The sequence below is a fragment of the Schistocerca nitens genome, chromosome 7 (genome assembly GCF_023898315.1).
Source record: "Schistocerca nitens isolate TAMUIC-IGC-003100 chromosome 7, iqSchNite1.1, whole genome shotgun sequence".
NCBI lineage: Eukaryota > Metazoa > Arthropoda > Insecta > Orthoptera > Acrididae > Schistocerca > Schistocerca nitens.
Genome location: NC_064620.1, coordinates 275,274,396 through 275,294,895, shown reverse-complemented (window position 1 = coordinate 275,294,895; position 20,500 = coordinate 275,274,396). Strand labels below are relative to the sequence as shown.

At 43.5% G+C, this 20,500-nt stretch overlaps 1 protein-coding gene across 4 annotated transcripts in view; it reads left to right on the top strand.

The window, feature by feature from the left end:
* The window catches only part of LOC126195209 (sodium-coupled monocarboxylate transporter 1-like), a 299,461-nt gene that overhangs the window by 110,960 nt on the left and 168,001 nt on the right, over positions 1 to 20,500 (top strand). For all 4 annotated transcript variants that reach the window (XM_049933729.1, XM_049933727.1, XM_049933728.1 and 1 more), the window contains exon 6: positions 11,322 to 11,389. In XM_049933729.1, coding sequence (XP_049789686.1) covers positions 11,322 to 11,389 — 68 coding nt within the window. The remainder of the gene's footprint in view (positions 1 to 11,321; positions 11,390 to 20,500) is intronic.

Here is a 20,500-nt window from a genome sequence, read left to right as displayed (position 1 = left end):
AAAGTAATAAGAATTATCAGAAATGAGAACAGCGAGAATGCTTCAAATGGCTCTGAGCACTATGGGACTTAACTTCTGAGGTCATCAGTCCCCTAGAACTTAGAACTACTTAAACCTAATTAACCTAAGGACATCACACACACCCATGCCCGAGGCAGGATTCGAACTTGCGACCGTAGCGGTAGCGCGGTTCCAGACTGTAGTGCCTAGAACCGCTCGGCCATCCCGAACAGCGAGAAACCTTACATCATAATTGGAGACCACGAAATAGACGAAGCTGAGTAATTCTGCTACCTAGCCAGCAAAATAACTCAAGATGGACGGAGCAAGAACAACATCAAAAGCAGTCTAGCACTAGCAAACAGGACATTCCTCGCCAAGAGAAGTCTGCTAGCTTCAAATATAGGCCTCAATTTGAGGAAAAAATTTCTAGCAACGTACCTTTGGAACACAGCATTGTATGGTAGTGAAACATGGACTGTTGGGAAATCGGAACAGTAGAGAATCGAACAATTGAGATGTGGTGCTGCAGACCAATGTTGAAAATTAGGTGGGCTGGTAAGGTAAGAAATGAGGAGGTTCTGCGCAGAATCGGAGAGGAAAGGAATATGGGGAAAACGCTGTAAAGAAGAAGGGACAGCCGGCCGGAGTGGCCGAGCGGCTCTAGGCGCTACAAACCGCGCGACCGCTACGGTCACAGGCTCGAAACCTCCCTCGGGAATGGATGTGTGTGATGTCCTTACGTTAGTTAGGTTTAAGTAGTTCTAAGTTCTAGGGGACTGATGACCTCAGAAGTTAAGTCCCATAGTGCTCAGAACCATTTGAACCATTTTTGTTGAAGAAGGGACAGGACTATACGACATCTGTTAAACATCAGGGAATAATTTCCTTGGTGCTAGAGGAAGCTACAGAAGGTAAAAATGTAGAGGAAGACAGAGGTTGGAAAACATCCCGCAAATAATTGAGGACGTACGTTGCGACTGCCACTCTGACATGGAAAGTTTGGCACAAGAGAAATTCGTGGCGGCAGCAACGGACCAATCAGAAGACTGTTGACTCAAAAAAAAAGTTGAGCCATTATACGACCAGATGAACTTGGGATATCTCCCAAAACCACCCTCAAGTTGATAGATAGAATAAACAGCCAAGGGCTGAACCATGTCCTCATATGTGCGTTATAATCTGGCCACGCCAACTTATATCTTCGCAATCGGGCGTTAGGTGTGTAACTAATCAAATGCAGGTTACACGACCCAAAACTTCCAAAATGACTGCAGAATTCGTAGCTCTGCGACTGTATTTTTCCAGCAGCGCTGGCCCCCAAGGTATACAGCAGAACTTTTGATCAGTCCGGCAGGCGGTGTTATTGTGACAAGCAGTTTCAATGCTGTAATGAAAAAACAAGCATGTAAGTAGATTCTAGGAGGTGGTAAGTGTTCCTTCTTGCTGCACCCCTTCCCCCTCCCCTTGCAGAAGCCTATTGGTGAGAACGCACAGTTTTGTTTTGAAAAATATACCGCGGATTCTGATGCCCAATATAGCAGAAATATCAATACAGCTGAGCTATATAAAGAAACAATGGCTTAATACCAGTGAAAAGTGCTGACGAAGAGCCCTAACACAGCTTCCCATCTAGATAATTTTTTTAAAGTGTGGTTTACGAAATGCTTATCCAAACATCAAAATAGCTTTGAGGATATTTGACAATTCCAACCACTGCAGCATCTTGACAATGCATTTTCAGAGATGCTAAAAAGTACTTTTGGTCAGGTAAACGTGAAGCAGACTGTCAAAATCAGTTAATGTGTCAACAGAATACGACAGAGCTGCTAAGTTTCACTTCGATGAAATCAATGAGTTTGCTTCATTGAAAGGCTATGGAAAGTGAAAATATATTTAAAAAATGGCTCTGAGCACTATGGGACTTAACATCTGAGGTCATCAGTCCCCTAGGACTTAGAACTACTTGAACCTAACTAACCTAAGGACATCACACACATCCATGCCCGAGGCAGGATTCGAACGTGCGACCGTAGTGGTCGCGCGGTTCCAGACTGAAGCGCCTAGAACCGCTCGGCCACAACGGCCGGCTAAAATGTATCAAAGCTCAATTCTTGGTAAGGAATGTGTTCTCAGTTACAGCCCTTTCATCCTACACTGATCAGCCAGAACGTTATGACCACCGACTTACTATCGGTATAAACCCGCCCAGGGGCCAGCAGCGTCACTTGGCGATGAATGACTGCTAGTCAGCACGGTGCACATAGTATCTGACCGAGGGCAGATTGTGGGGGCCCGGAAGCTCGGCACGAACTTTTCGGAAACTGCGCGACGTGGGTGTTAGAGAAGTGCTGTGGTGAGTGTCTTTAACACGCAACGAAACCAAGGTGAAACTACGTGCAGGCGTCGTACGGTTGACGGTCACCCTTCATTACAGATGTCGGACGTAGTAGGCTGAGCAGACTGGTAAAACAGGACAGGCGGCTAACTGGAGCGAACTAACATCAGACTTTAATGCTGGGCAGAGGAGTACAAGTGCGTCTGATCACTCAGCGCACCAAACACTCCTGACGACGGGCCTCCGCAGCTGACGAGCCATGCAAGTGCCAATGTTAACACCGTGGCACCGGCAACTACCACTGAAATGGACACGACGTGACCATCAACACTGGACGTTGACGCAGTGGCAGAGCGTTGCAGGATCTGATGAATCCCGATACCTTCTTCATCATATCGATGGGAGGGTGCGAATGCGAGCCGCTGTTTAATCTATACATCGAAGGAGCAGTGACGCAGACAAAAGAGAAGTTCAGGAGTGGAATAAAAATTCAGCGTGAAAGGATATTAATGAGACGGTTCGCTAATGACATTGCTATCCTCAGTGAAAGTGAAGAATAATTACATGATGTGCTGAATGGAATGAACAGTCTAATGAGTATAGAATATGGACTGAGAGTAAATCGAAGAAAGACGAAAGTAGAGAGAAGTAGCAGAAATGATAACAGCGAGAAATTTAACATCAAGATTCATGGTCACGAATTAGATGACGTTAAGGAATTCTACTACCTAGGCAGCAAGGCAACCAATGACGAACGCAGTAAGGACATCAGAAGCAGTCAGGCACTGGCAAAGAGAAGTCTACTAGTATCAAACATTGGCCTTAATTTGAGAAATACATTTCTGAGAACGTACGTTTGAAGCCCAGCATTGTATGGTAGTGAAACATGGACTGTGGGAAAACCAGAACAGAAGAGTATCGAGACATTTGACATGTGGTGCTACACACGAATGTTGAAAATTAGGTGGGGTGATAAGGTAAGTAATGAGGAGGTTCTCCGCATCATATATATGAAAACACTGTCAAGAAGAAGGACAGAACCAGAGGACATCTGTTAAGACATCGGGGAATAATTTCTGTGGGACTAGAGGGAGCTGTAGAGGATAAAAACTGCAGAGGACGACATAGATTGCAATACTTCCAGCAGATAACTGAGGATGTAGGTTGGAAGTACTACTCCGAGATGAAGAGGTTGGTACAGAGAGGAATCGAGCGGCCCGCATCAAACCTTTCAGAAGACTGATGACTCAAAAACAAGTAGACGAAGTTACTACCAACCTGTTTCACGACTGTAATGTAAAATTAGGCCCGACAGCTTCGTCAGTTTCTACTAGACGACCTCTGCTTGGCTAGGGGGCCAATTTAAAAGAAGAATTCCCTTAGCACCAGTTCTTCTCATACTAAACAATGTGGTGGTTCACATTCGTGCCACGACCGTGTGTCGTGAGTGTGTGGGAAGTAGACGATAATGAACTATTTCCTGAACATTAGGATCCAAAGGACAAGTATTTCTTGTCTGAAGTTCTGTTCACGACACTGTACGATGATAACCTAACATTCTCTTTTTGTAATAGTCAGATAACGAGGCTGACCATCTTGTATGACTTACGACTTTGACGGTCTTAATCATAACAACCGCTCTACCACTAGTCTTTAAGCGTGATGGGTTTTAAGCACTCCTAATGACAGCTTGAAATCCGCTAGCACAGCTCATCACGTCGTCAGCAATAACGATTTCTACGAAATTTTCCGTTGCATTGTCTGTGGAGTAGATAGAATGAGAGAATTTTGTGTCAAACGAGATCACTTCACTACCCTTAAGTATGCAACGCTCCGAAATAGTCAGCTCTGGGTAATGAGTCCTGTATGGCAACGCTTGTGGTTACTAAACCTCTAATCGATTCTCGTGGATAAAGTAATACAGCTTTGAACAGTATGCAGTTAATCTAAATTGTACAACAAATGGTTTAAATGGCTCTAAGCACTATGGGACTTAACATCTGAGGTCATCAGTCCCCTAGACTTAGAACTACTTAAACCTAACTAACCTAAGGACATCACACACATCCATGTCCGAGGCAGGATTCGAACCTGCGACCGTAGCAGCAGCGCGGTTCCGGACTGAAGCGCCTAGAACCGCTCGGCCACAGCGGCCGGCAATTGCACAACAACATTTCCACCAGCTTTCTATGCAGACAGGAAAGGTGCCAAGGAGCAAGTGAGTGATACAAGAAGAACTGAGGTAGACGTTGTTTGAAAACAAAAAGATAACGAAAATATTACACAGAGATTGTAATTACTACATCATCTCAGATATTGGGAGGCTGTGGTTTCTCTTTCATAATGTTCTGTTGTATTATGTAATCTTTGGCTTTTCTTCTTAAATCAGCCCCATGATTCTCTCGAGAAATTGTGACTTATTAGAGTTTCTGATGCGCTCGCATCGAAATGTCTCTCCTATTTGGTGCACTTCTCTGTCACCTATTTTAAGAAATGGAGAACTCGTGTCTTCAGCGCTTCACTATGGCGAATAACGGAATGGAAAGAATTAATAAATCGAAGGAACTCTTGTAACCTACCCCACTGTCACTGCAAACTTAACTGTCGACGACAATGAAGACGTGAATATGTAATCACTTTGTCAATCTCAGTGCCTCGTGTTCATGGTTCTCTGTGAATGGTTTTTATCACAGCTGGTGAGAGATAACTGTTCATCTCCAACAGATTCGTCTGTTTACGATATTTTCAAATAGATGTCGAATCTGAAGAGGTGTAGCATATCTTTATCAAACATCTTCACGAATTAACTGCACTGCTTTTTTAGCGGTGTCTATATAGATAACGATACCGAATTAAAACTGTATTTCAGAACGGTATTACTGAAGCCACTCAAGAGTTATTACATCATCTGCTACTGGCACATTATTATCACTGTTTAGTCCGTTAATATCAAATGCCTGGATTCTTCAGCATGAAATTCTTAAATGTGAAATTTTCTAAGAGAGTCAAAGTTTTCCTCTCAGATGTAATTGTAGAGTAACAGAACATCTACATTTTATGAACTTGATTGATACCTTCGAAAAACACATACTTTTTGCACTAAGCGTAACGGTATTGGGCATGATCTGATAACACCACATTTTTTGGATCCTGTGGTAGATTTATTAAAGCAGTTACAATCAGTAGGCACCAAGCGAAGTGGTACTGTGACATGATATTGAATTCTGGAGGACAACGGTTCAAATTCCTAAGCAGGAATCCAGATGTAGGTTCTCCGTAATTACTGTAAATCGCTCAAGGCAAGGCCTGCCTTCCCAATATGAGCGTGTTTTCCGTGTCTCATGAACACGTCGTTGGCGGGATGTTAAACGCCAGTCCTCCTTGCATCAACCAAAGCCGGGATTTTGGCTATGAAATTGGAAATGGTTAAAAAAGTTGTTAAGTTTCTTTTGCAGGAGGACAACAGACACGTGCGTCAGTTTCAAAAATTGGAAGCGATAGAGCCACCCAATTTCGCAACATGTAAGGATTCATCAAAATCCAATGGATCGTCCTTCCATATACAGGTGAGACTCAGAGATTAGCTTTGCTTAGTATGTGCCAGCTATTTCCACTCTAAATAGTCGCATCTAGAGCTAAGATACCCCCATGAGGGATATCTGTTTAATCTCACCAACGAATATTTCCCGTGAACTTTTTTGAGCTGGAATACCTAGTAACCTGAAACCACCGATTCATTAAAGAATCTAACTCCCATGTATAAAATAGCTTTAACCGTCTGATTACTTTACCAACGAGTTAATTTGTTAAATACTTCATGTTGTTAAGATTGTAACCTAGAAGAAATTTAGGAAGGGTTTGAAATTATGCTTAAAGTTTGCTGGATATCGTTAAGTGTTCTCATTATGAAACACTGAATGAATGTAGTCTGGGTAATTTGCGCCCCAATTTATGCAAAAGTTAGTTTTTCATGTATCTAAATGTTTACGTCATATCTCCTGAAATGTGTGTCGCACAATGATATAATTTTGCAGGTATACTGAAACAAGAAACTATTATAGGTATACGTAATCAAATACAGAGATATGCAAAGAGGTAGAATATGGCGCTGCTGTCGACAAAGCCTATTTAAGACAAGTGTCTGGCGCGGTTCTAAGATCGATTACTGCTGCTACAATGGCAGGTTATCAAGATTTAACTGAATTTCAACGTGGTGTTATAGACGACGCACGAGCGACGGGACACAACATCTCAAAGGTAACGTTTATGTGGTGATTTTCCTGTAAGACCACTTCACGAGTGTATAGTGAATATCAGGAATCCAGTAAAACATCAACTCTCCGAATCTCTGTGGCTGGAAAAAGATACTGTACGAACGGGGCCAGTAATGACTGTAGAGAATTGTTCAAAGACAGAAGTGCAACCCTTCCACAAATTGCTGCAGATTTCATTCGCTGAGCCATCAACATGTGTTAGTGTGCTAACCATTCAACGGAACATCATTGATATCGGCTTTCGGAGCCGAAGGCCGACTCTTTTCCCCTGATGACCGTACGACATAAAGCTTTACGCCTCGCCTGGGCCCGTCGACACTGTTGATGACTGGAAACATGTTGCCTGGCGGGACGAGTCTCATTTCAAATTGTATCGAGCGGATGGATGTGTGCGGGTATGGAGACAACCTCATGAATCCGTGGACACTGCATGTCAGCAGAGGACTGCTCAAGCTGGTTGACGCTCTTGAATGGTGTGGTTGGAGTGATATAGGATCCCTGATACATCTAGATACGACTCTGACAGGTGACATGTACGTAAACATACTGTCTGATCACCTGCATCCATTCATGTCCACTGTGCATTCCGACCGACATGGGCAATTCCAGCGGGACAATGCGACATCCCACACATCAAGAATTACCACATAGTGGCTCCAGGAACACTCTTCTGAGTTTAAACGCTTCCGCTGGCCAGTAAACTCCCCAGACATGAACATTATTGAACTGTATCTGGGATACCTTGGAACGTGCTGTTCAGAAGTGATGTCCACCCCCTCATACTCTTACAGATTTATGGACAGCCCTGCAGGATTCGTGGTTTCAGTTACCTCCAGCACTACTCCAGACATTAATCGAGTCCATGCCGCGTCGTGTTGCGCCACTTCTGCGTCCTCGTGGGGGCCCTATAAGATATTAAGCAGGTACACCAGTTTCTTTGGGTCTTCAGTGTACATTCAGTAGTAGACGTGGATACTATCTGCAAACTGTGTTGCGAATAAAGTCCATAGTATAGACGTAATAAATTAAAACGTGATGCCTAGTTCCTGAAGTCTGACTGCATTCACACTGGAAATATAGTAAGTGAAGAAAATTTTTTCCTTTCATCATTTTGCGTTGGGTGTCAGCGATATACAGTTTTGTAAAAGTTTGAAATTATGTGTAAAGCCTGTTGGAAGTCGCAAAGTGTTCTCATTCCCAAATACTGAATTATTTAAATCCGGTTATTTATGTGCTGTAAGTTACGCTGCCTCAAGAGAAACCCAGTTTCTAACCGTACTTCTTGTCTAACTGTATCAAACTTTTAACATAATATTGTACCTCTTAATGAGTAGATAATGCCAGTATTTTAAATTTTTAATTCGATGAATAATTACTTGAAACACTGAAAATAATTTTTTTGCCCCTGGAAGCCAATAGACAGGCAACGTCCAACTAGTAGCGGGCTCCGAGACAGCGTTTTAGTAACATAGGCATCCAGTCTACGACCTGTAATTCTGCCAGCGTGCTACCGCTTTTGTAGAAGTGTTGGGGTCAGTATCGCTTGCTGTGTACAGTAGTCTTTGGCTCTAGCATGGTAGAGCCCCAACCCATTTCAGTGACCACGGGCGAGCGCAGTCGTTGACTTTGGAAACCAGCGAGTACGCCGTGGCCAGCTTATTAGCTATATTGAACGCCTCTTTAGCTTTTTCGCGTGAAGAGTGTGGTGTACATTACTCTTATGTTTGAAAAGTATGAGAGAGCTACTTCTGGCCCTAACTGCAGAAACCTGTAAAAATCGTAAGTGGTGCGTGGATAGCCCAGTCGGTATTGACATTGCCTCTAAAGCTGAATTTCTCAATCGATCCTCAGTGCAGCATACAGTTTTAATCGGCCTGAACGTTAATTTATTCCACAAGTTCCACAAGAGATTATCAGATTACCCGTTTCAGTGATGCGTTCCATTACATGGAACAGAGTACTTCTGTGACTGACAGATCCAATGAATCTCATTAGTGTGAAGGGGATAATGATGCATAGTTCGCACATTTTGTAAATTTATTCAACCATGCCTTCAATGAAATTTCTGCGTAATTATTATTAATTTGACAATTTTACAGGAATCTCGTCTGAAACGTAATAAATGAAGAGTATAAAAAAATTTGTTCTTCAACAGAATATGATTAGCTGTGTGGCCTTACCTGCCCCACGCCACTGATTAAATTTGCTACTGGAAGAATTTAATTTATTAATTTCTCGCGCAGTTACCATATATCACGGCTATCTTAATTTTCGTGAATCATTATAAAACATTTTGCACATCAAATGAAATTGGTTTAAATTGTCCTTAAGACGGTTGCAAGACCCATCTTTCTTCCTTTGTTATCCAGATTCCTTATGGCTGCCGGTACACATAAAACAGATTCTGATACTTATACGTCAATTCATAACACACCCAACTGAGAAAAATTGAACATGAAATGTATTCTCAGTTGCGAATATGGACAACCCTCAGCTATACTACTGGCCATTAAAATTGCTACACCAAGAAGAAATGCAGATGATAAACGGGTATTCATTGGACAAATATATTATACTAGAAATGACATGTGAATTCATTTTCTCGCAATTTGGGTGCATAGATCCTGAGAAATCAGTACCCAGAACAACCACCTCTGGCCGTATGAACGGCCTTGATACACCTGGGCATTGAGTCAAACAGATCTTGGATGGCGTGTACAGGTACAGCTGCCCATGCAGCTTCAACACGATACCACAGTTCATCAACAGTAGTGGCTGGCGTATTGTGACCAGCCAGTTATTCGGCCACCATTGACCAGACGTTTTCAACTGGTGAGAGATCTGGAGGATGTGCTGGCCGGGGCAGCAGTCGAATATTTTCTGTATCCAGAAAGGCCCGTACAGGACCTGCAACATGCAGTCGTGCATTATCCTGCTGAAATGTAGGGTTTCGCAGCGATCGAATGAAGGGTAGAGCCACGGGTCGTAACACATCTGAAATGTAACGTCCACTGTTCAAAGTGCCGTCAATGCGAACAAGAGGTGGCCGAGACGTGTAACCGATGGCACCCCATACCATCACGGCGGGTGATACGCCAGTATGGCGATGACAAATACACGCTTCCAATGCGCGTTCACCGCGATGTCGCCAAACACGGATGCGACCATCATGATGCTGTAAACAGAACCTGGATTCATCCGAAAAAAATGACTGTTTGCCATTTGTGCACCCAGGTTCGTCGTTGAGTACACCATCGCAGGCGCTCCTGTCTGTGATGCAGCGTCAAGGGTAACCGCAGTCATGATCTCCGAGCTGATAGTTCATGCTGCTGCAAATGTCGTCGAACTGTTGTGCCGATGGTTGTTGTCTTGCAAACGTCCCCATCTGTTGACTCAGGGATCGAGACGTGGCTGCACGACCCGCTACAACCATGCTGATAAGATGCCTGTCATCTCGACTGCTAGTGATACGAGGCCATTGGGATCCAGCACGGCGTTCCGTATTAGCCTCCTGAGCCCACCGATTCCATATTCTGCTAACAGTCATTGGATCTCGGCCAATGCGAGCAGCAATGTCGCGATACGATAAACCGCAATCGCGATAGGCTACAATCCGACCTTTATCGAAGTCGGAAACGTGATGGTACGCATCACAACAACGTTTCACCAGGCAACGCCGGTCAACTGCTGTTTGTGTATGAGAAATCGGTTGGAAACTTTCCTCATGTCAGCCCGTTGTAGGTACGCCACTGGCGCCAACCTTGTGTGAATGCTCTGAAAAGCTAATCATTTGCATATCAAGCATCTTCTTCCTGTCGGTTAAATTTCGCGTCTGTAGCACGTCATCTACGTGGTGTAGCAATTTTAATGGCCAATAGTGTATATATTGGAATGATGACATTGAACATTTGTGTCGGACTGGGAGTCGAAACCGGATTTCCCGTCTGTTGCGATCGGTCGCCTTTATCAGTATTTTTTTTTTTAAATCGTCGTTTTTGGTCGTTGTATTTGCTCGGAGCGGACGTCCCATGACGCTTGTTCAAGTTAATAATTGTTGATCCACTCACTCAGTTTCTATTATTACACAGGGCAGCTATCCCTCTGATCCAGCACGCTGAGCTACCATGCCGGCGCCACTTGGGCTACCCGAGCCTGCTTGACGGCCAGACTCAAACTTCCACATGCCGTTGTTCATGTGTCTACAACCTGCACTCGTAGATTCATTATGTGTATTTCCGTACAGGTTAGACATTTTAACTGAAATTTGTTGCCCGGTATCTGCAGATAAATACGATTTTGCGATGCATGTGACCGTGGCCGCTAGCGACAAGCGCGTAATCCGCGTTCGAGCCCCAGTCCGGCACAAATTTTCACTGCCGTCATTCCGTTGTACTGCTGAAGGTCGCCCATATTTGCAACTGTGAGTACATTTCAGAACAGCTGTAGTCGACACAGTTCTTGTCCCTTCGGACATGCATGCACTGCAATATCAGAGAAAATTGTTCCTCAAAGTCATATCACAAAAGCAAATCTGCGTCGAGAAATTTTAAGTAAATGTTAGGTACGATTATTTTAACTGAACATGTTTTAAATTCATTTCATAAAACATAATTTTCTGCACTAAATATGAATTAAGATGTCACAGAGAATGTACATATTCGAGTAAAAGTGCCATTATAGTTCATTACGTTTTATTTTTGCGTCCCCAGTTACCGGCATCAACATCCACATCGTCTCCTGCGCAGTATGTGTCGTGTGCATCTTCTACACCTGCGTGGTAAGTTGCTCTGCTTGTTGTTTATTCGTGAATTTAATTCCTCTGTCCGCTGTGCCGACTGTTATCATGATCCTGAAATTTCTCAGACAGTTCGCGGACCACGGAAAGACAAACACTCAACTAAATTGCAACTTTTACGGGGAATTGAGGCTTCCTAGTGGTATACCGTCACTATTTACAGGTGAAAAGCTCCTGCTTGTCTGTGTGATTTGTTTTATTTACCAGCACACACCACGGCCATTCTGCAAATACTGGTAGAGCAGCGCAGTGGCCAATGGACTGGATTCATATTCTGCAAGAGCATGCTTCGGACCCACAGCTGGCCTTTCTAATTCAGGTTTGCTGTATCGCCTAAGTCAAATGCTGGGATGATTCCTCCAATAATCCTATGGCTAGTTTCCTTACCATGCATAAGTAACTCGCCCAGATACAAATAATGTCGCTGCTTTCCTCATGCACGGCTCAGAGGTCATCATCTCAGACATTCGCGCCTCGGAAAAAATCTATTATGATAACCAGAATTGAATCCGGGACTGTCATAGTCAGCAGCCATCTACTCTAACCACTAGTCGACATAGATCTCCAACTGAGCCACTGTTCCGTCCGTAACAACGTCGTCGTCGATAGGAAACTAAATTCCAAACACTCCTCCTCTTGAGGAAACTGTTCAATAGCTTCTGTTGTAGAACTTTATTAAGACACTAACATCTGATTGGTCTGGAATTTGGAATTTTGGAACGAAAGATCATCTACAATAAAGCGTCAAAGGAACTGGTACACCTGCCTAATATCGTGTAGGGCCCTCGCGAGCACGCAGAAGTGCCGCAACGCGAGGTGGCATGGCCTCGACTAATGTCTGAAGTAGTGCTCAAGGGAACTGACACCATGAATCCTGCAGGGCTGCCCATAAATTCGTAAGAGTACGAGGGGGTGAGTATCTCTTCTGAACAGATGGTTACAAGGTGTTCCAGATACGCTCAATAATGTTGATGACTGGGGAGTTTTGTGGCCAGCGAAAGTGTTTAAATTCAGAAGAGTGTTTCTGGAGCCGCTCTGTAGAAACTCTGGACGCGTGGGGCGAGCATTCCTTACTGCTGGAATTGCCCAGGTCCGTCGGAATACACAATGGACATGAATGGATGCAGGTGTTCAGGCAGGATGCTTACGTACGTGTCACCTGTCAGAGTCGTATCTAGACGTAGATCAGGGGTCTCATATCACTCTAACAGCACACACCCCACACCATTACAGAGGCTCCACCAGCTTGAACAGTCCCCCTGCTGACATGTAGGGTCCATCTATTCATGAGGTTGTCTCCATACCCATACACGTCCATCCGTTCGATACAATTTGAAACGAGACTCGCCCGAAGAGGCAACATGTTTCCAGTAATCAAGAGTCCAATGTCGGTGGTGACGGGCTCAGGCGAGGCGTAAAGCTTTATGTCGTGCAGTCATCAAGGGTATAAGAGTGGGCCTTCATCTCCGAAAGCCTATATCGATGATGTTTCGTTGAATGGTTCGCACGCTGACACTTGTTGATGGCCCAGTATTGAAATCTGCAGCAATTTGCGGAACGGTTGCACTTCTGTCAAGGTTGAACGATTCTCTTCAGTCGTCGTTGTCCCGTTCTTGCAGAATCTTTTTTCCAGTCGCAGCGTTGTCGGAGATTTGATTTTTACCGGATTCCTGATATTCATGGTACACTCGTGAAATGGTCGTACCGGAAAATCCTCACTTCATCGCTGCGTTCAGACCCAGTTAAATCCTGATAACCTGCCATTGTAGCAGCAGTAACCGAACTAACAACTGTGCCAAAGATTTGTTGTCTTATATAGGCGTTGCCGACCACAGCGCCGTATTCTGCCTGTTTACATACCTCTGTATTTGAATACGCATGCCTATGCCACTTTCTTTCGCGCATCAGTGTATAATTTGTACATAAACCCGATTCCAGGTATAAAAGTCGAAAAACATGAAACGTAAGCAGTAACTGGGAGTGATACAGGGTTGTAGCCTTAACCTGAGGAGCAATACAGATAATATTAAAGGTATTCGCGGTATAAATCCCGTTTGCCCTTTCTCTTTGCGTCACAATACTGGCTGCGAACCGGCCGCTGGTGGCCGAGCGGCTCTGGCGCTACAATCTGGAACCGCGCGACCGCTACGGTCGCAGGTTCGAATCCTGCCTCGGGCAAGGATGTGTATGTTGTCCTTATGTTAGTTAGGTTTAAGTAGTTCTAAGATCTAGGGGACTTATGACCTCAGCAGTTGAGTCCCATAGTGCTCAGAGCCATTTGAACCATTTTGAACTGGCTGCGACGATGTTATTCTGCAGTTGTTTGATACAGAGTCTTGTACCGAGTCTTGCTCTATTACACAGTTTCGGCGAATTCAGATTCCGCAGTAAAATGATTGGCGAACCAACCATCAATTTGAGGCAACGCAACGGCATTCCTGGAACATTAAACGGATTTAAAAATTTGTAGGAAAATTTACAGTTTCATTTTCAACAGTCATGGTATTGATCGACGTGTAAATTTTCTCTGCTCCCGGTGTTGTTGATGTCGTCGACGATTTCGGATTTCATCGCTAGAATAACTCGGTCGCTTAACCATTCTGAATTGGTATAGTTTTCGACAGTATCCTGGCATATTTCGTTCATGAGTTGTTCGGGTGTTTCTACAATGTTACACAATTTATTTGTCAGTATATACAATTCATTTGTCAGTATGATTTGGTCAGAGTTTTCGTCTATTGGATATGTGCCTTCACCTATTTGTAAAAGGTTTTCGCCAAGTTCTCGCGCTCTTTCGTCTCCCGAGATTTCCGTACTCACAATTTTTGTTAACTTGATTATTTTTACGTGCTCCCAAATGAACGACTTTTTTAAGCAGGCGTTCATTTCATGCGCTGGTGTAGATTTTGCAATGACAGGCAGCGTTTGACGAAAACCGCCTGACAATGTTAGTAATACACTTCCAGTTAAACTCGCGTTATCTCTTGTCGTGGAGTGTTCTATCCGGTGGTTCCTAAGACTTTCTGTGGGCCACTGTGCTTTCGTCCCATATGATGGCCTTCCACTGTTTCAATATTTGTCCACTTGATGATGATTCCGTTATGTCACATATCGACAGTTCTTGTTCAGCTACATTTTAAGCCAATTTTAACGCAGAATGTGCTGTCCGTACACCATCCTTAAGAGCAGCCACTATTCATATAAACGATCTTTGCCACCAACACTCACCCACTCCCACCCACCGCGACCACACTCACCCACTCCCACCCACGGCGACCACACCGCAAGTGGGTGACAGTGGATGGTCATGGAGATAAGTGTGTCTTTCCGTACACATACTTGCTTTTTATGCAGCGTAATTCAGCTGCCCCTACCTATGGGTTATATTCAACTCACAACGCCTTTAAAAACCACGTGCGAGAGTTTCATACTATCTAGCTCACTACACGCAAACTATTAGTCCTACAGAAAAAATGAACAAAACCTTTTTTGTAGGAAATTTTAAGTAGTTACATTTTGTGTTGCGATATGTCTTCGCTAGAGACGGTAGTTTTCGAATATTTCAAGAAAGACGTACAAAACTGACCTTCAGACGCGGTTTCTTGAATAACTCGAAAACTGCGGCCTCCAGAAAAAAAGTATCCCAGTATAAAATGTTGTAACCTCCCCACAAAATAAAAATAATATTATAAATAATATCCTCATTTAGTGTATTCTCCCAAAAAATAAATACAGTAACCTGGTAATAATACAATGTGAGTAACCTCTCAATTAAATTATTGTCGCTGACATATAACCTTTCAATAACTGACTGTGAATTTAAACTGGTATATTTTGGACGTCAGCAGTGCTGCGTCATGGCCCTGAAAGATCATTCTGAAAAAATTGAAAATTCTTGCCTCAATTAGGTCGCCGGATAACGCATATATATCTGCTCTTACAATAAATTTTTCTGGCACAGCCCTGTGCAATGCTGGCCGATAGATTTGTCATTTATAAAAGGAAACAACTGATTTTTCTTTTCAATAATCGAGATGACCAAGGATTGGAGAAATTAGTAAATTCTTTAAATTGAAATGAATGATCGTCAAAAGTTACTTTTTATGAGAAAGATTATTACTAAGAGATTTTTTTAAACATTTACTTAGGACTTGATACAACAATACTACATATGCGCGAGGCTGCTTTTACCTTATACAATAATGCTCAGGCTCCGCTGTCGCTGCACCACGACCGGCCCAGCCAACACGATACACCAGACTGCTCGCTAGCAACAACTTACTGCTACTGCTACTGCTACACAGTTCCTACTGCAGTCAACACTGCTCTTTGGTCTCAGATTCTCTTATATCTTACATATCGCAGGCAGCGAGTGAGCAATCCATCGAAATTACATCTGCTCGAGTGCGCTAGCAACAAATTCTTTAATCATGGACCTCTTACAATGTAATAAATTACATTTCCTACAAAAAGAGTCCTGTTCACTTTTTTTGTGCATAGTGAGAGATAGAGAATATGAAAATCTCACGCATGGTTTTTGAAGGTGGTGTTGGGTTGCATAAAACCCATAGGTGGAGGCAGCTGATTCACCCTGTATATTACCTAGTGTCTCTCCTAAGACTCTTTATGTGCATTTTCTCTGTGTTTCGACAGATATTTGCGGTTTCGTTTTTGCAATGTGTAGCTGGAGTCATCGCAAACAAATAGTGCTCTTCATGTCTTCCATGCGATGTGCAGTGTCGACAACAGGCGTCAGTTATTCTCCCATTACAAGTATAACAATTTTTAAAGTGGAATTGTCCGTGACCATTCGATAGAGCGGTCCCAAGTTAGTCTAGATCGATACCCTTTATATCGATATGTATTAACAGGGGGAGTAAAATACGAAGGATAACCAGTAGTACAGCAGTGTGCTTGGCAGCGACAGTCAATGCGGGTCAGGGAGGCCTGTTGCTGCAGGAGGGCTGGTTATTCTTCGTGTTTTGATGTCTCTGTTAATACATATCGATAAAACGATTATCGCACTACACTAATTCGGGACAGCCCTATCACATGGACCCGTAAGATTTCGCTTCAATTTTTTGTTTCCTGTGACACTGAGCGTTGGTAACATGAAGGACGTGATGGGCAGTAATTGTTTGGGTTGACTCCGGCTGCACACTGCAGAAACGAAATTGCAGATATCTGTCGAAACACCAGAGAAATTGCCTGACGCCTCTTAGGAGACACACTCGGTATACAGTGTGGTCAGAAACAGTCTGAAAAGCTTGCAAGGGTGTCGCGGAAGAGGGTGCGTTGAGAAATAACTGCTAAGGAAAATGTTCTTTACAGTGCGCTGTTTCGTCCTCACGCACTAAAATGAATTAATGTACAGACATCTGTGGATGCATGAGTTACCAACTGTTGAAATGATCATTACCAGTTAAAATCTACCTTTTTTGCTAGTGATAAATTTAAGCTAGGTCAGCAAAACCTACGTTTGTTCGGTATGAGAAAATAAGACTAAGAAAAAAATTTGGCGGCACTGCTCTGGCAGGCTGCTTGAATTTGTACGCGCTACAACCTGATTGGCTGACTTCAATGCCAAATAAGTCGGAAACAGTGCAAAGTATCGAATTTCTTCTACAACAATAATTTCTTCGCTCAACCTCCCCTGTAACACCCTTACAAGCTTTTCATACTGTTGCTGACTACCCTGTATATTCATTAAATCTGACGTTTCTGTAGAAATAAGATTAGTAAATGTGAGACGCAAACTACTAGATGAATTTTGCTGTTTAGGAAGCAAAATAACTGACGATTTCGGAGAGATGCCGCGAGTAATGAGGGTAATGTGGAGGGAAAATGTGGAAATTTGTGGTAAGGTCTTATGTGAGACCAAATACTGCGGTCTTCGATTCATATTGCGCATAATAAAAGCTCATAGCCAGAGGTGTAATGTGGCAAAGCACCAAGATGCACTTCTCAGCTGTTGTCGAGAAAATCGACAGTTAAAGAAACCGTTGAGGTGAAATACTCTCTACGATTTGTAACTTCCTACAGCGTCGTGGCGCAGCGGTAAGCGCTCGGGTTCGTAATCCAAAGGTCGCCGGATCGAATCTCGCGCCATGCAACTTTTTTTTAGTATTTGTTATTTGTAACATATATATATATATATATATATATATATATATATATATATATATATATATATATATATATAAAATTCCCGGCAATCAGTTGCAACAATTATTCATATAATAAGTTGTTGAAAGTCGTTTGTCGTGGAAAAACTGGCGACTTCGAACATGATTATGTTTTCTGCAAACAAAGTTGTATTTCACAAATGTTATTAATTGTCTTCATAATGTTTACACGTGTAGTTAACGGAAGACGTAGAAACGATATTCCGAAACGAATACGTATAGTGTAAGTCAAACGTTCGAATTAGAGACCCCATGATATATATATATATATATATATATATATATATATATATATATATATATATATTATTTGAATTACAAAAAACAAATACTAAAAAAAATTGCATGGCGCGAAATTCGATCCCGCGACCCTTGACTAACGAACCGAAGCACTTACCGCTGCGCCACGACGCTATGGGAAGTTATACATCGTAAAGAGTATTTCACCGCAACGGTTTCTATTAACTGTCGATTTTCTCGACAACGGCTGAGAAGTGCATCTTGGTGCTTTGCCACATTACACCTCTGGCCATGAGCTTTTATTATGCGCAGTATGAATCGAATCTGAATTTCACAATTGGCGGCCTCCCCTTGTAAGGACAACACACACACCCATGCCCGTGGGAGGACTCGAACCTCAGACGCGGGGAGCCGCACGGACCGTGACAAGGGCCCTTAGACCGCGCGTCTAATGAGGAGGGACACTACATCAGTTGTGTGTGGTATAAGTTGGTAATTTTGTCTGACGGGAGGCATGCTACAGTAGTTCAGGTGGTTGTGGTACCCACTGTGGCTGGATGGCGTATTGGTCAGTGCATCTACCTAGTAAGTAAGAGGCCCAGGTTCGAATTCCGGTCCAACACAAATTTTCAAATTACCCCATTCATATTAATCAATGTCCAATGGCAGCTAATGTCTTTAATTCCTTTTTGTTTTGAGTCATAGTGGCTGCAGGATCAAAATGGTGCTGCTCTTTTAGACATGTTTGTAAGAACAGACCCCACATATTTATGATTTTGAAAGTCATGTCACATCCTGAAGCATTAAAGGGTAGTTAATTTGATAGCCCAGATACAGGAAAGTACTGAGGTGATGGGATGAAACTGTGGAAGGAAGGAATGAAGATTGGCTTTACTATCCCGTCAACATCGAGGTCATTACTGAGGGAGTACAAGCCCGGATTGTGTCAAGAATGGAGGAAGAAATCGGCCGTGTCCTTTCAAATGAACCATCCCGGCATTTGCCTGGAGCTACTTCGGGAAACCACGGAAAAGCCAAATCTAAATAGCCGGGCGCGAGTTTGAACCGTCGTCCTCCCGAATGCGAGTCAAGTGTGCTAACCGCAGGAAACTGTAGAGGGAGACCAAGTCTTGACTACAGTAAACAGGACCGAGTAGGTGTGTCTTGTACAAGATGTGCAGCGATCAGAAAACTTGTAGAAGATAGATTAGTGTGGAGATCTGCGGCAAACCCGTCTCTGTACTGAAGGCCACGGCAATGACGTAAGTAACAACACGAAGAATGGATCACGTCTGCAGACAACAACGAGGTTCCTGGAGACAGAATTAGCTGAGTTGATAAGGACAGAGGGGGAAATCGACTACTGACATATCATAGAACCATAGGACGAAAAATATCGATGTAGATCCTTAGACGGCGATTCACGTCGAACTATGGTTTCCTTACGCCCTAGTTCAGACAATTTCTCCCTCTTCAGACTACAGTCTACTTTAGGACGTGTAAATGTTACGTAACTTGGAACATCTTATCTACACTCCCTGACAAAATAAAGTGAAGCACCTAGAGAGGGGGAGAAAAAGAAACGAAAATTCAAAGGTGGAGAGGTATGTGATGTTATTTCAATGGTTATAAAATCAAGTCAAATATAAAATGGTTCAAATGGCTCTGAGCACTATGGGACTTAACATCTGAGGTCATCAGTGCCCTAGAACTTAGAACTAGTTAAACCTAACTAACCTAAGGACATCACACAGATCCATGCCCGAAGCAGGATTCGAACCTGCGACCGTAGCGGTCGCGCGGTTCCAGACTGAAGCGCCTAGAGCCGCTCGGCCACAAAGGCCGGCCAAGTCAAATATAGAAAGAACTTAGTAGCATGAGCCCATTTTGCAGTATGACGCTGTACACCCTCTGGGCTGGAGCCATGAATGATTCGGCCATTATATTCTCATCTGACGCAAACTGGCCCACAAATGTTGTAACCAGCCCTTGATATCCTGGATACTGGCGCTGGAAGGGAGTAGTCATCCTGTCTGGTCCCACAGATGTGTCTGGAACAGATCTGTGGTTCTTGCTGACCAAGGGAGTACCTTAACGTTAGGAATTAGACGAGTGTCACGAGTAAACGAGCATTGTCCTGTTGGAAATTGGCACCAAAATACAGTCACATGAGAGGTAACACACGAGGATGCAGTATGTCTGTGACGTACCGTTGTGCCATCAGACTTCTCTCTTCCAGTACCAGCTGTGACATGAGTCGTACCCGATGTCTCACCACAGCATGATGCCGGGAGCAACACATCCAAAGATGGGACGTATCGCTAGGTAGCCGTCATACTTGCAACGATGGTCACCTAGTGTGATGCAGAACCGCGATTCATCATTGAAACACCGTAAGACGCCATTCATCAGCAGTCCCCGTGTCCCAGTCACGGTACCACTGCAAACGTAGCCGTTTGTTTTGGGGTGTTAACGGCAGCCGATACATGGCAAGTTAGCTCCTTGGTCTGGCTGTTGCTAGTTTCCAGCCAATAGTGCGGGATGACGCTGAATGTGGCAAGGACTGTATTAACTGTTCTCGGATGGTAGGCTCGCATGTGAAGCGATTACGATGTGCTTGGTACACAATACTTTCAGTGATCGGACGTGGTCAAGCAGAAACTTGACG